The sequence below is a fragment of the Calypte anna genome, unplaced genomic scaffold, assembly GCF_003957555.1.
Source record: "Calypte anna isolate BGI_N300 unplaced genomic scaffold, bCalAnn1_v1.p scaffold_180_arrow_ctg1, whole genome shotgun sequence".
NCBI lineage: Eukaryota > Metazoa > Chordata > Aves > Apodiformes > Trochilidae > Calypte > Calypte anna.
The window spans coordinates 4022-20398 of record NW_022045466.1 but is presented as its reverse complement, the minus strand read 5'-3'; the positions used below and the strand labels follow the sequence as shown (position 1 = coordinate 20398).

At 59.5% G+C, this 16377-nt stretch overlaps 1 protein-coding gene across 1 annotated transcript; it reads left to right on the top strand.

Moving 5' to 3' along the window:
- The first annotated feature begins 3683 nt into the window (after nt 1–3683).
- On the top strand, nt 3684–4682 carry NEUROD4 (neuronal differentiation 4). The gene has a single exon (XM_030468587.1). It carries the CDS (start codon nt 3684–3686, stop codon nt 4680–4682), a length of 999 nt encoding a protein of 332 aa, XP_030324447.1.
- The last annotated feature ends 11695 nt before the right edge of the window (nt 4683–16377 follow it).

Below are 16377 nucleotides of genomic sequence, written 5' to 3'. Positions count from 1 at the left end.
TCTGTTCCGTCACACCCCCCCAGGTTGTTTTGTCCCCTCGTCTTGTCCCCAGGCATGTCCTGTGGCCCCAAAATTGCTTTGTCCCCTTGTCTTGTCCCCAAAGCTGCCCCAAAGCTGCCCTGTCCCCTCATCTTGTCCCCAGATCTGTCCCGTAACCCCCAAACTGCTCCGTCCCCTCATCCTGTCCCCAGATCTGTCGGGGACACCCCGGGGCTGGCGGCTGCTCGGGGCTGTCACCACCAGATGTCACCTCCCGCCCGGGGATGCGCAGTTGGGGCTTTGTCCCCGCTCCTTTCCCCGCTTTGCACCTGGGGACTGTCCCCGAGGGGACAACGGGTGACACCCCAGGGGGTCCCCATCCTCAAGGGGTCCCCCAGACCGAGGATGTCCCCAAATTCAGGATGTCCCCCTCCTTAGGGGGTCCCGCAGTCTCCGGCTGTCCCCCTACCCAGGGTGTCCCCAACCCCAGGGTGTCCCCTCCATCCTCAAAGCGTCCCCATCCTCGATCTGTCCCCTCCACCCTCGATGTCCCCAACCCCAGGATGTCCCCCAGCTCCCACCCATATCACCTCTCCAGCACCCATGGGGGGGGGGTGGGGGGGTGGTCCTGGACCCTGGGTGCCCCCCAAACCCCCGAGGACCCCGAGAGGACAGAGCCCCTTTGTCACCTCCCCACCTCCTCCCGGTGTCCCCACGGCTCCAAGTGACACCCAGGGGACAGCGAGCCTTGACCGCAGCCCCCCCCAACCCCCCCGAGAGACCCCCAGCACCCACCTGGGAGATGCTGAAGGGGGGGGGTGGCACCCAGAGAGACCCCCAGCACCCACTGGAGGGGGGGGGAGAGCTTTTTAATGGCCCCCCCGGGGTTGACGCTGGAAGGGGGGGGGGGGTTGAACATCTTTCCCGAGTGGCCCGGGGGGGTTTGTGCCCCCCCGCAGCCCCCCCAGCTGCAGAGCCCCCGCACAATGGTGACACGTGGCCACCAGACAATGTCCCCCCGGGGGGGTGACAGAGGGGGAGGGGGGGGTCCCTCCTCTTCCCGCCATTAAGGAGTCCCCAGGGGAGGGGTCACCCCCCAACCCCCCCCCCCCAAAACCCTTTGTGCGGGTGGCGGGACCTGTTGGAGCCATCTGGCAGGGAGGGGACAGGGAGGGGACAGGGAGGGGACGGGGGGGGACAGGGAGGGGACAGCGCGGCCACCGCTCGGGGCCGGGTGGCACCAGGCAGATTTATTGGGCACAATCTGTTCCTGCCCGGCGCTAATGAATTAATTAGGACGAATTAATTAATATTTGGTGATCAGCCACCCCCCCGCCTGCCCCAGGGATGAATGGGAAGGGTCCTGATCGGGGAGGGGGGGGAGTTTGGGGTGCGTCCTATGGGGGGGGCTCACCCAGAATGGTGCCACCCAACCGGGGGGGGGGGGGGTGATTTTTGGGGGTGTCATCACCCTGCCCTCCCCCTTTCAGCCCAGATGGAGACCGGGGGATTGGGGGGGGGAGGTTGGGGGAAGTGTTAAGGGGTGGGGGGGTTGGAGAGGGATAGAGGGGTGACTTTTGGGGTGACTTTTGGGGTGTCATGGCTGTCATGCTCCCCCCCTTCTTCCAGCCCGGGCTGTCACCCCTTATTAAAGGGGGGGGGCGTTTGGCCATCGCCCCCCTGGGGTTGGTGGGGGCTGAGCCCCCCCCCGGCTGAGCGGTGGCGAGTGGAGCCGGGCCCCTTCTGGCCCTCATTATCGCCCCTCATTACCACTCGCTCATTAGAGCTGGAAGGGGGGGGGCACCCAGCTTCACCCCCCCTCCCCCTCAGTTCCGTGTCACTGTCACATCGAGCTGGGGGACACGCAGATGGGGACCCCCTGGGGGACACCCCCCACGCGGGGGGAGATGGGGGAGGGGGTAATCCGGGGGGGGGGGGCTCATTTGGGGGTGTCCATCGGGGGGGCCACCGAGGTGCCCATCTCGGGGTCCTCACCCAGAGGGATGCCCTGGGGGGGGGTCCCTGGTGGGAAGGAGGGGTGGGGAGGAGCCTGGGTTCTGTCACCTCCCCCCGTGGGAGGAGCCACGCGGGACCCACGACGGGGCAGGAGCCGCCGGCAGCTCCGAGCTCTCAAAACCGCCCGGACAGCGGAGCCGCTCCCGGTACCGCTCCTGGTACCGCTCCCGGTGCCGGTGCCACCATGCACGCGGGCAAGTGACAACGGGGACTTTCTGAAGTGCCCAGGTAAGGGTGGACCCGGGACCCCTGGGGGGACACGGACACGAAGGGGGGAACACGTCGGTGCCGTCCTAAAGGGCTGCGCTGCCCCGCGGTGCTCCCGGGGTCCCGGAGGGGTTGGGGGGGGACGGGGGGGACAGGAGGGGACGGGACCCCCTCCGGGAGGGTTGTGGGGGTGGGTGGGTGGGTTCCCCTTTGGAGGGGGCGATCGGGGGTACCTGGGTGGGATGGGATGGAACCGGGGGCACCCCCGCTCCCCGCAGCCGTTGGGGATGGAGCCGGGGGGGAACCCCGAGGTGGGGGTGGGGGGGTGGGGGGCAGGGGGTCCGACACCCCCGGGGGAAAGATGAAGGAGCTGCCCAAGCCCCCGCGTTTTGTTTCTGGGGTCCCGGGGGGGTGTGGGTGTCCGGGGGGGAGCTGGATGCCCATCCCAGGGGGGGTCTCTGCTCCTCTACAACCACAGCGAACCCCCAGGAGGACCCCAGCAGAGGGGACCCCAACACTTTTCCAGCTCCAGGGCTGTCAGTGCATCCCCAGTTAGCTGAGGGGGGGGTGACTGGGACCAGTACAGGACTGGGAGCTCTGCTGAAGCGTTAATTGGGGCCACAGGGTCCCCGGGGGGGGTCTCGGATGGCTGCAGGGACCAATTAACCCCCTAATCCCCCCTCCCCCGCATTAAAAAGGGGATTTTCTGCCTTGGGGGGGGGGTCAGGGAGGTGTCCAGGCTTGGGGGGTCCAGCAAAGCTTCTTAGGTGCTGGAGCTTTGGGAAATGAGTCAGGGGGGGGACAGGATTTGGGGGGTTGGATGGCATGGAACCCCAGGAGGACACGGGGGTGACAATCGAGGTCGGGGGGGGGGAACACACCAAGGGAAGGGACTTTTGAGTGGGAACAACCCCCCCGTGGAGTTGTTGGGTGCTGGGAGCCTGGGGATGGGTCCCAGGGAGAAGTCTGGGGGGGTCCTCAAAAATCCTGAGAACTTCTTGGGGGTGGGTGAGGAGGGGATGGGTTCTGGGGGTGCTGGTGAGTTCTGTTGGGTTCTGTTGGGTGCTGTTGGGTTCTGTTGGGTTCTGTTGAGTTCTGTTGGGTTCTGTTGGGTTCTGTTGGGTTCTGTTGGGTTCTGTTGGGTTCTGTTGGGTTCTGTTGGGTTCTGTTGGGTGCTGTTGGGTTCTGTTGGGTGCTGTTGAGTTCTGTTGGGTTCTGTTGGGTGCTGTTGGGTGCTGTTGGGTTCTGTTGGGTGCTGTTGGGTTCTGTTGGGTTCTGTTGGGTGCTGTTGGGTTCTGTTGGGTTCTGTTGGGTTCTGTTGGGTGCTGCTGGGGGGCAGGAAGCAGCTTTTGGGTGCTGATTTCCCCCTCTTTTTCTGACGCCCTCAAGATGTCACCCAACTTTCTGGGAAGTTTTTCCCATCCCGTGCTGACTTTTCCAGCTGGAAGTCCCTCAGGTCTCCTTGTCCCTTTCTTGCAGGGATGACCAAGACCCCCACCAAGCCCAAGGAGATGGCAGAGCTGGGAGGCACCCAAACCTGGGGGGGGGAAACCTTGAGCTCCAAGGAGGACGAGGTCAGGAAGGGACCTTGCAGCTTGGTGCCCGGTTTGTCTGCAGAGCACGAGAGCATCGAGGAGGAGGAGGAGGAGGAGGAAGAGGAGGAGGAAGAAGATGGGGAAAAACCCAAAAGGAGAGGACCAAAGAAGAAGAAAATGACCAAGGCGAGGCTGGAAAGGTTCAGGGCCCGGCGGGTGAAAGCCAACGCCCGGGAACGCACTCGGATGCACGGGCTGAACGATGCTCTGGATAACCTGAGGAGGGTGATGCCCTGCTACTCCAAAACTCAGAAACTGTCCAAAATCGAGACCTTGAGGCTGGCCAGGAACTACATCTGGGCTCTCTCGGAGGTGCTGGAGAGCGGGCAGACTCTGGAAGGGAAGAATTTCGTGGAGATGCTCTGCAAGGGCTTGTCCCAACCCACCAGCAACCTGGTGGCCGGCTGCCTGCAGCTGGGTCCTCAGCCCTTTTTCCTGGAAAAACAGGAGGAAAAATCCTCCCTCTGCGACCCTTCCCTTCCCAACTCCTTCAGCTACCACTCCCCGGGGCTCCCCAGCCCCCCCTACGGGACCCTGGAGCCCCAACTGCTGCACCTGAAGCCTCCCCACCCCTTCAAGACCTTGGTGGACGCTTCCTTTGGCACCCACCCCTCCTCCTGCACCCCCCCCCCATACGAGGGACCCCTGACCCCCCCCCTCAGCATCAGTGGGAACTTCTCCTTGAAGCCGGATGCTTCTCCAGACCTGGAGAAATCTTACCCCTTCCTGGCTCCCTACCCCTCGGTCACTTTGGGGGGACCCCAAGGACCCAGCACCCACTTCCCCCCCTCGCTCCCTCGCTACGAGATCCCCCTGGATGGGGGCTACGAAACCTTCCAGCCCCCCCTGCCTGCCCCCCACCTCAACGCCATCTTCAACGAGTAGAGGAGGGACCCCAAAATCTTGGGGGGGGAGAAAAGCTCAGCCACGTCCTGGAGCTGCTCCGGGCACGGACAGAATCCCAGCCGGGAGCAGAGAGGTTCCCGAGAGCATCTCCGGGGGATGGGGCTGGGGAAAACTCAGCTGGATCCCCCCCCTTCCCACCACCTCCTGCGGGACCCCAAAACTGTCCCCAGGAGCCACCTGAAGCCACCCCAAGAGCAGCCCCCCCTCCTGGAAGCTGAGCTGCTCCCCCCAGAGATGCTCCCAGAGGTGGCTTCACCCTCCAGCACTGGGGCTGAGCCATTCCCGAGGGGGTTTTGGGGTTTTTTCCATCTCCTTTTCCTCCTTTTGCAGGATGGGGGAGCAGGGGGGGGACATGGGCACCCCCTCTGCCTCCCATCAGCTGGAGCCAAATCCCTTGGGATGCTCATAGCCCCTTTTCCATGTTGGAGGTGGCTTGGTGAAGACATCTGGGATTGATTGGATTTATTTTATTTTATTTTTTATTTTATTTTATTTCTTTTTTTAAATTTTATTTTATTTTTAAATTTTATTTCATTTTATTTATTTTATTTATTTTACTTTATTTTATTTATTTATTTTATTTTATTTATTTTATTTTATTATTTTATTTCATTTTATTTCATTTTATCTATTTTATTTATTTTATTTATTTTATTTATTTTATTTATTTATTTAATGTATTTATTTATTTATTTATTTTATTTATTTTATTACTTTATTTTATTTTATTTCATTTTATTTATTTTATTTTATCTATTTTATTTTATTTTATTTATTTATTATTTTATTATTTTATTTTATTTTATTTATTTCATTTTATTTATTTTATTTATTTATTTATTTATTTTATTTATTTTATTTTATTATTTTATTTCATTTTATTTATTTTATTTATTTTATTTCATTATTTTGTTTTATTTTATTTATTTTATTTTATTTATTTTATTTATTTTTTTTCTTTTCTTTTTCTCTTATTTTATTTATTTATTTTATTTTTTTTTTTATTTTATTTTATTATTTCATTTATTTATTTCATTTCATTTATTTTATTTCTTTTATTTCACATTATTTATTTTACTTCACTTCTCTCCTTCCTTCCCCAGGATTATTTATGATTTATTTACTTCCTTATTTATTTAACTTATTTTTCCTTCCCTCCTCCCATTTATTTTTTTTATTTAGGGGGGTGACAACACCCAACCCAATCCTTCCCCATCAAACCCCTGGGGTTGGGGAATCTTTCAGGGGTTGTGTCCCCCCCATAGAATCATAGAATCACAGAATTAGCCGGGTTGGAAGGGACCTCAGAGATCATCGAGTCCAACCCTTGACCCACCGGAGCAGTTCCCAGCCCATGGCACTGAGTGCCACATCCAGTCTGTTTTTAAATGTCTCCAGGGACGGAGAATCTCCCACCTCACCGGGCAGTCCATTCCATAGCCTGATCACCCTCTCCGTGAAGAAATTCTTTCTAATATCTAACCTAAACCTCCCCTGGCACAACTTAAGACTGTGTCCTCTTGTCTTGTTGAAGGTCGTCTGTGAAAAGAGTCCAGTTCCCACCTCGCTACAGCCTCCTTTCAGGGAGTTGTAGACAGCAATGAGGTCTCCCCTGAGCCTCCTCTTCTCCAGGCTGAACACCCCCAGCTCCCTCAGCCTCTCCTCATAGGGCCTGTGCTCGAGTCCCTTCACCAGCCTGGTTGCCTCCTTTGGACCTGTTCCAGGACCTCTACATCCTTCTTAAACTGAGGGGCCCAGAACTGGACACAGGACTCAAGCTGTGGCCTAACCAGCGCTGAGTACAGGGGCAGAATCCCTTCCCTGGACCTGCTGGCCACGCTGTTCCTGAGCCAGCCCAGGATGCCATTGGCCTTCTTGGCCACCTGGGCACACTGCTGGCTCGTGTTCAGTTTCTTGTCAATCCAGACTCCCAGGTCCCTTTCTGCCTGGCTGCTCTCCAGCCACTCTGTGCCCAGCCTGGAGCTCCCCATGGGGTTGTTGTGGCCAAAGTGCAGGACCCGGCACTTGGCTGTGTTGAACCTCATCCCATTGGGATCATCCCAACTCTCCAGTCTGTCCAGGTCCCTCTGCAGAGCCCTCCTGCCTTCCAGCTGATCCACACTCCCCCCCAGCTTGGTGTCATCTGTGAGTTTGCTGATGATGGACTCAATCCCCTCATCTAAATCATCAATAAAGATATTGAACAGCACTGGGCCCAGCACTGATCCCTGGGGGACACCACAGCCGCCATTTTGCTGCAGCCCCGTTCAGCACCACTCTCTGCGCCCGTTCCAGCAGTTCCTGACCCAGCACAGAGTGCTCCTGGCTGATCCATGGGCTGACAGCTTTTTCAGGAGAATCCTGTGGGAGAAGGTGTCAAAGGCTTTGCCTTTTCTGCTGGGCACTTTTTGGGGTTGTTTTCACCAAAAGTGCAGGACCCAACACTTGGAATGTTGAACCTCATCCCCTTGGGATCATCCCAACTCTCCAGTCTGTCCAGGTCCCTCTGCAGAGCCCTCCTGCCTTCCAGTTGGTCCACACTCCTCCCAGCTTGGTGTCATCTGTGAATTTGCTGATGATGGACTCAATCCCTTCGTCTAGGTCGTCGATAAAGATATTGAACAGCACTGGGCCCAACACTGATCCCTGGGGGACACCACTAGTGACCGGCTGCCAACTGGATCAGCCCCGTTCAGCACCACTCTCTGGGCCCTCCAGCCAGTTCCTAACCCAGCACAGGGTGCTCCTGTCCAAGCTGTGGGCTGACAGCTTTTTCAGGAGGATGCTGTGGGAGATGGTGTCAAAGGCTTTGCTGAAGTCTAGGTAGACCACATCCACAGCCTTCCCCTCATCCACCAGTCGGGTCACCCGATCATAAAAGGAGCTCAGGTTGGTCAGACAGGACCTGCCCTTCCTAACCCCGTGCTGGCTGGGTCTGATCCCTTGCCCATCCTGCAGGTGCTGTGTGATTGCACTGAGGATGATCTGCCTCCTCCTTCAAGCTGAGCAATACATTTGAGAGCCTATGCAAAGCTTTTGGGGTTCCCCCCCCCCCAAAAAAAAACCACCAAAAAAAATCTGGATAAGTGGGGTTTATTTGGGTTTTTTTTTTTGTTTGTTTGGAGAGAGGTGGGAATTGGGCCCCAACCCCCTGGGTCCTGGGGGTTTTTTTTTTCCCTTTTGTACCAAGAGCAGAATTTTATCCTTTTGTAAAGAAAATTGTAATTAAAAAATAAAAAAATAAAAAAAAATAAAATAAAATTAAAAAATTTAAAAAATAATTAAAAAATAAAAATAAAAATAAAATAAAAATAAAGATAAATAATAAAAAAAGAATCCCCACCCCAAACCCCCCAACAAACCCCAATGAAATAATAAAATAAAATAAAATAAAATAAAATAAAATAAAATAAAATAAAATAAAATAAAATAAAATAAAAAAGGGCCAGAATTGGGGTTTTTAGCTGGAATAAAGTTGGGGTTTTGTTTCAAGCAGTTTTTGCTCCAAGGTTTGGTGTCTCTGGAAGGTGCTGGGGAGGAAACTTGGAGCTCCAAGTGTGGATCTGGGGATTTGCTGGGGATGGGCTTGGGATTCCCTTGGGAATCATCTCCAGGGATGGGGGTGAAGATCTGGAGAGGGATGGAGGTCATGTCCAGAGGGATACGGGGGTGATGGGCACCTCCAGAGGGACGTGGGGGTCTCCAGAGGGATGTGGGGGTCTCCAGAGGGATGGAGGGGGTTGGTGGTGGTCTCCAGAAGGATAAAGGGGTGATGGTCATCTCCAAAGGGATAAGGAAGAGGTGATCATCTCCAGAGGGATGTGGAGATCTCCAGAGGGATGGAGGTCATCTCCAGAGGGATGGGGTGATCTCCAGAGGGATGGAGGGGGTTGGTGGTGGTCTCCAGAGGGATGGGGGTGGTCTCCAGAAGGATAAGGGGGAGATGGTCATCTCCAGAGGGATGTGGGGATCTCCAGAGGGATGGAGGGATGGAGGACATGTCCAGAAGGATAAGGAGGAGGTGATCATCTCCAGAGGGACATGGAGATCTCCAGAGGGATGGAGGTCATGTCCAGAGGGATGGGGTGATCTCCAGAGGGATAAGGAGGTGATGGTCACCTCCAGAGGGATGGGGTGATCTCCAGAGGGATGGAGGGGGTTGGTGGTGGTCTCCAGAGGGGTGGGGGTGGTCTCCAGAAGGATAAGGGGGTGATGGTCACCTCCAGAGGGATAAGGAAGAGATGATCATCTCCAGAGGGATGGAGGTCATGTCCAGAGGGCTGGGGGGTGGTGATCCAGAGGGGGATGGATTGGGGGGGTGCTCTCCAGAAGGATGTGGGTGGGGGGGTGTTCTCCAGAGGGATAAGGGGGTGTCCCAAAGGAGGTGCTGCTGGGCTGCAGGATGATGGGGGGGGGGGGGTGTTTGGGGGTTGCTCACCGCCCCCCCACACACTCTGCCACACGTGCTGTGCCAGCCCTGCCCACGTGTCCCCACGTGTCCCCCCCACGCAGCTCAGTGCTGTGTCCCCCCCCCTCCAGCAGCTGCCGAGGCTCCGGGGGGACCTTCCCAGCACCGGGGCTCTGCTGGGGGGGGGGCTCTGTGGGGGGGATGGGCTGGGGGGGGCACCCAGGTTTGGGGGCACCCATTTGGGTGGGGGGGCCTTACTCAGGGTGCAGCTACTTTGGGGTGCAGCCACTTTGGGGTGCAGCCCCCCAGGGATGTGTCTGGGTTGGGATGGACCTGTGTGTGGGGGGGGGGGCACCTCCTCTGGATAAGTCTACTTTGGGGGGGAGGGGGGTCCACCTATTTTGGGGTCCCCCTACTTCGGGGTTCCCTTGCTTTGGAGTGCAACCATCAGGGGGTGCAGCTTCTTAGGGGATCTCCTTATTTTTGGGGTGCACCCCATCGACTTGGGGTGGGGGGGCACCTCCTCTGGGATACTTCAATTGGGCGGGGGGGGGGGGGCACCTATTTTGGGGTTCACCTCTTTAGGATGCCCCACCCCCAAGTAGATGGAGTGCACCCCAAAAATAAGGGGACCCCCAGTGATGCTCTGGGAGCTTCAGCCAATCCACGGCCCCCCTGGTGCTGGGGTCCAGCTGTGTCCCCATGTCCCCCCCCCCCCCTTTTTGTCCCTTGGCTCGCTGGCCAAGCCCAGCTGAGTGCCAGCTCCCCCAGGGGGGTGACAGCCGGGGAATGTCCCCCCCCTTCCAGCAGCCCCAGCCCGTGCCAAGAGGGCAGGGAGCCCATCCAGGGACACAGCTGATTCCCGAGGGGAAGTTGGGGGGGGGGATCCGTGGGGAAATCCGCGTGGAATGGGGTGAAATCCCCCAGGAAAAAAAAAAAGGGGGGGGGAGCTGAGAACTGGGGCGCTCGCTGCACCCATGGGGTCCCCGTTTGGCACCTGGGACACAGGGAATTCCCTTGGGATGAAGGGTTTTATTTTGGGAAAAGGTCCAGGGAGGGATCTTGGGAGCAGCTCCTGGAGTTTTGGTCTCCGGTTCTTGGGTTTGGGGCCACCTTTGGTCACCTCTTGGCGACTTCGCCTCCAACCAGAACCATGTTGGGGGGCTCCTCTTCCAGACCCCCCCTCTCTGGCACCCCAAAATAGGTGGACACCCCCCCCCCCAAAGTAGACTTATCCAGAGGAGGTGCCCCCCCCCCCCTCCCTCCAGGTCCATCCCAACCCAGACACATCCCTGGGGGGGCTGCACCCCAAAGTAGCTGCACCCTGGGTAAGGCCCCCCCCCCCAAAAATGGGTGCCCCCTAAACCTGTGTGCCCCCCCCAGCCCTTCCCCCTTGCAGAAAAGACCTTCCAGACTTCCAGGACTGGAAATCCTGGAAAACCAGGAATTGTAATTTTTTTTTTTTGGCGGGGGGGTTTTTGGGGTTTTTTTTTTCCTGGGAGGTTACTGGGAAGTCTGGAAGGTGTTGGGGGGGGGGGGTCACAGCAGAGCTGGAAAATCCACTCAGGACCAATTCCCACCCATCCTGCTGGAGAAGCCCCCCCTGAGGTGAGTGTTGCACCCATCCCAGTTAGGAGCAGCTCTTCTCCCAGTTCGGGATTGGGGGGGAACTGGTTTGGAGCCTCCCTGGTTTTTCCCAAGGGGGGGTTGGGAGCTCTTGGAGCCGGCTCGTGATTAAAGCCGCGATTTTCCAAGGATTTCCGAGGTGTAATTCGGGGTTTGGCTGAAATCCGATCTTTTCGGGCAGCTCCCGATGTGCCCGGTCCGGGAACCCACTGGGATTTTCCCACTAAACCCAGAGCTCAGACTGGTGGCTCGGGATTTAATCCTCTTTTACCCCCCCCGGGGGGGGAGCAGGAGGCTTTGGCACCCAAATTTCTGCATGAGAAGAGGGGGATGAGGGTCCCACCACCCAAAGGGTTTTGGGGGTTCCCCCACCCCTGTCTCTTCCTCATGGGACCCCAGAGGGGGGAGGGGGGGGAGGAATCCCCTTCCCGTATCCCCATCCCAGTGCTTCCCAGTTCACTCCAGACTCTCCCACCCCCCCCTGGATGGGGGAAATGATCCCAAAATTTGGCCTTGGTTCCCCCCCCCCCCCCAGAATCCATCCGGGTTGGGGATTGGCTGCTGGGGGGGGGGGAACAAAAGGAAAAACTTCCCAGGAATCTGCATCCCGGAGACCCCAGACCTATCCCAGTTCTCCCAGTAAGAGCCCGTGGGGGGCTGGTGGTGTCCTGGTGCCACCCCAGGTTCCTCAGTGTCCCCCCCCCAGTGTCCTCAGTGTGCCCCCCCCTTGTCCCCTCGGTGTCCGGAGGGGTGGTGACAAGAAGGGGACACGGGTGCCACCATCACCCCCTGACTGGGGGGGGCTTTGGAGGGGAGGGGACAGGGAGGGCCAATCCCAAGCCCCCGGTGGCATTTTGGTGGCACTTTTGGGGTGGCCCCCCCCCCTCATCCTCCCCCCCCAATCCCTGGCAGGTGACAGAGGAGCCCCCAAGGCGTTCCCGGGGCCGATTTGATTTCTTGGATTCATTGATTTGATTTTTTCTTTTTATTCCAAATTCAGCCCCCTCCCCTCCCGGGGTTTAATCCTTTCCCCCCCCCCCCCCAGATAAACCCCCCCAAGCAGAGAGATTTGGGGTTTATTGCCGGGGGGAGATTAGAGCTGGCTTTAATCTTGTCGCAGGAGGGGTTGGGGGGGTTTAATCAGAATCTGTACAGGAATAATCCCCTCTTTAAACTCATCCCCCCCCCTCCCAGCTCCCAATCCCTCCCAAGTTGTAATCAGGCTTTTTTTTTTTTGGGGGGGGGGCATTGTCAGCTCAAGGGAAACTGAGGCACAAACTGCCTCCCCCTTCCTCTTTTTTTTTTTTTTTTTCTTTTCCTCGCTTCCTCCCCAGCACGGGTTAAATTTAATTCCGATTTAATTCCGATTTAATTCCGATTTAATTCCGATTTAATTCCGATTTAATTTCAATTTAATTTCAATTTAATTCAATTTTTTTTCCAATTCCATTTTCAAGGCTCTGCAAAGGGTTAAATCCTCCCCGCGGGGGGGCCCCGCAGGCTGAGGGGGGGGGACACAATGGGGACACTGGGGTGACACAAAGCCCCCCCATGGGGACAGGGGCTGCAGGTGGCCCCAGCTGGATGGGGAAGGAGGGGGGGGGGGCTCATCCTGCGCCCCCCACCCTGGGATAGGACCCCCGAGAGTTTCACCCTGGGATAGGATTGGGGTTGGGGGGGGGGGTTTGGGGTCTTCAAACGTTCCTTTAACCTCCCCCGTGCCTCAGTTTCCCCCCCGGGGGTCTCGGTGCCTTTTGTGCCGTTTCGGTTCTTTCAGGGAGCACAAAGAGGGGAAGGGGCGGCACAGATGGAGCCTTGGGGAGGGGGGGGGTGAGGGGGGGGGGGCTCCTCCAGCCGTCTGCCGCCGGCTTCACCCCCCCCCCCCCTCCTTAACCCCCCCCTTTTTAATTGAATCCGCCCCTTCATAGCTCATTAACCCCCTGATGGATCGGGCCGGGCTGCACCCCCCCCACCCCCAAACACCCCCCCCAGAGAAATGGGGAGGGGGCTCAGCCCACCCCCCCCTCATTGAGGCTCGGGGGTAACTTGACTTCCCCCCCCCCAAAAAACAAAACCTCCTCGTCCCGGGGTGTGGGGTGGGGGAGTCCTCGTTTGGGTTGCCCCCCCCCCAGAAAAAACCCCTGGGTGTTTGTGGGGTGGTGGGGAGAGAAAGGGGGTGCGGGGGGGTTGGAGGGGTGCGGGGGAGGGGGTGCGGGAAGGATGGGGGTTCAGGGGGGGAGGGAATGAGGCCCATGTGTCCCCCCCCCTCCTCTGGGGTGATCAGGCAGAGGGAGGGGTTGGGGTGAGGGGGTGGGGGGCTTAAGACCCCCCCCCAAGCGTGGGGCAGGACGTTGGCACGCGCAGCTTCCTTCCACCCCCCCTTCCCCCCCCCCCCCCCCATTCTTTGCCGTTCGCGTGTCCCATATGGAGCAACGGCCGCTCCGGACCCCCCCCCCCATCCATCCATCCCCCCCTTAAACCCCTCATTAACCTCTGCCCCGGGGGGGCCCCCAGCCCAGCTGCCGAACCACGCTCTGGGCCCCCCCCCCCACTCCCACCCGGGGGGGGGTCCCGGCTCAATCCCAGAAGGAATGGGACAAAAATGTCCCCCCCCCCCAAACCCCCTGTTCAGGCCCGGGCACTGTTTTTTTTTGGGGGGGGGGATTGGGGGGTGCTGCTCTGGGGTCCCATCTCCCCCCCCCCCCCCCGTTTTGGGGTATTTTCTCAGATAATTTAATCCCGGGGCTGTTTTGGGGGGGTTTCAAGCGCAGGGCAGCATCTTCCCCCCACCCCCAAGAAAAAAAAGAGCTCCCCCAGGACCCCCCCGGGCCAAGAGAAGTTCCCCCCCCCCAAAAAAAAAAAAAGGCAGCTGGGGACCCCTTGTTGGGGACCCGAGATTTTCCTCCTTCAGAACTTGGGGGGCTCCTCCTGTGCCCCCCCCCCTCAGGGGTTTGGGGGTCCTGATGATGCTCCCCGGGGGGGGGGGGGCGGACAGCTGACCCCAGAGTTTTGGGGGGGTGCAGAGGGTACCCCAACCCCCCCAGCACAGGGAGGGGGGGGAGGCAGCAGTGTTCCCCCCCCCCCCCTCAATTAATCTCAGCTGGGGCAAAGGCTCCCGGGGAGCCCCCAAACCCCTCGGGGGGGGGGGGCCCAGCGCTCCCCCCCCACCCCCCCCTTTCCATGCTCCTCAAGGCGGCTGCGCTCAGGTGGGGGATGTGACCCCCCCGAAATTGGGGGGGGGGGAATGTGGGGGGGCCCTGGAGTCCCCGAGGTGGCAGCAGATGGCTGGAGGCAGCTTGGGGACACCTGCCCCCCCCCCCCCCCCCTTCTTGCTGTCCCCCCCTTCCTGCTGCCCCCCCCCCCATTTCTGCTCCGTTTTTCCCTTCACCAACACTCGGGGTGCAGCCCCGGGGGGGCTTGGGGGGGCTTGGGGGTGTCCGGCTCTGTCACCCCCACCCCAAGGCTGTGGGGACCCCTGGGGGGGGGGGGGCACAAGGACAGGGAGGGATTTGGTGTCCCCAAGATGTGGGGGGGACATCGAGAGGGGGGGGTCCCTGCCAAGCAGGGGTGGGGGGGTCAGGGGGAATTTGGGGGTGTGGGGGGGTTGGGAGAGGGAATTTGAGGGGGGATTTGGGGGGGGGGTTTCCTTTGCTGAGCTGGACCCCCCCACTCAGCCTGCCATTTGGGGGGGGGGGGGTCCGGAACCTCCTTGTCCTTCAGCCAGGGGGGGCTTTGCCCTTCGCCCCCCATAAGGGGCTTCGGGGGGGTCCAAAAACGGGGTTCGGGGGGGACGGACGGGGGGGTTGGACTCGATGTCCCCCCCCAATACCCCGATCCCAGCCACCCCCCTACCCCCCCCAAATCGTGGGCAGGAGGGGGGTGGGAGATGAGGGGGGGGGGGCACCCAACTTGCCCCCATCCTGCCTGCCCCCCCCTTTTCTTTCCCCCCCGTTTTCCCAGCGCATCCTCAACCTCTGGCATCCCCCCCCCCCCCCTTTTTTTTCCCCCCCCCCCCCCCCCCCGGGGGGGGTTTGGGGGGGGGGGGGGCGGGGGTGTCACCCGTGACCCCTGGCAGATGGCGTGGGGACTCCCAGCTCGGGACCATCTGTCACGCAGCTCCAATCCCCGCAGCAGCTCCTGGGACCCCCCCAAACCCCCCCCCCCGCGGCTGCTGCCCATCCCGGGGGGTGCGGGAAGGAGGAGGGGGGGGGAGAAGGGGGGGGGGAAACAGAGCTGGTGGCTCCCTGACCCCCCCTGGCCCCCCCGATGTGGCGATGAGCAGAAAAAGGGGCTCGGGGGGGGGGGGGGTTCCCCGGTTCAGCTTGGGGTGGGATGGGGGGGCTCATCCTGGGGGGGCTCATCCTGGGGTCTCGTTCTTGGGGGGGGGGGGATGCTCGAACTCGGGGGCAACTTTGGGGGGCAAGCCCCCTGATAATGGGGATAATTTGGGGGGGGGTCAGGACCCTCGAATTTGGGGGTGATTTTAGGGGGGGGGGCCCTGATCATGGGCGCAATTTGGGGGGGGGGAGGGCCCCTGATAACGGGGGCAGTTTGGGGGGGAAAGACCCCCGATAATGGGGACAGTTTTGGGGGGCAAGACCCCTGATAATGGGGACAATTTGGGGGGGGGAGGGACCCTGATATTGGGGGCAGTTTGGGGGGGAAAGACCCCCGATAATGGGGACAGTTTTGGGGGGCAAAACCCCCGATCATGGGGGCAATTTTGGGGGGTAGGACCCCTGATAATGGGGATAATTTGGGGGGGGGTCAGGACCCTCGAATTTGGGGGCAATTTGGGGGGGGCAGGACCCCTGATCATGGGGGCAATTTGGGGGGGCAGGGACCCTGATAATGGGGGCAGTTTTGGGGGGCAAAACCCCCGATCATGGGGACAGTTTTTGGGGGGCAGAACCCCTGAGTGTGGGGGCAATTTTGGGGGGCACAGGACCCTCAAATTTGGGTGTGATTTTGGGGGGCAAGACCCCCGAGTAAGGAGCTGAAACTCTTCCCCACGCAGGCTCCATCTTTATTTCTCCGGGGGGGCCCTTTCCCACTTCCCACCCGCGGATTTTCTGCTCCCACCCCGGACCCCCGTGGGTGCCCCGTGGGTGCCGGCGTCACTGACTCCACGCAGGTCACAGCCACCACTGTCCCCTGTCCCAGCAGGACCATTCCTGCCCAGTGGGCACTGGTGTGGGGCAGCCCAGGGCCCCGGGGGGGGTTGGGGACCCCCAGGTGGGTCCCCCCCAGGCTCACGGAGACCCCATGGGTGGGTCCCCCCCCCCGAGACTCACAGGGACACCACGGGTGGGTTCCCCCCCCAGGCTCATGGGGATCCCTGGCTGGGTCCCCCCCAGACTCACGAGGACCCCACGGGTGGGTCCCCCCCTAGGCTCAGGGGGACCCCATGGGTGGTTCCCCCACCCAGGCTCACGGGGACCCCACAGGTGGGTCCCCCCCAGGCTCAGGGGGACCCCACGGGTGGGTCCCCTCCCCAGGCTCACAGGGACACCATGGGTGGGTCCCCCCCAGGCTAATGGGGACCCCACGGGTGGGTGTCCCCCCCAGGCTCACGGGGACACCATGGGTGGGTCCCCCCCAGGCTAATGGGGACCCCACGGGTGGGTGTCCCCCCCAGGC

Bases quoted from the DNA above. Each gene is read 5' to 3' on its own strand.
- NEUROD4 (XM_030468587.1), top strand. From the start codon at position 3,684: ATGACCAAGACCCCCACCAAGCCCAAGGAGATGGCAGAGCTGGGAGGC.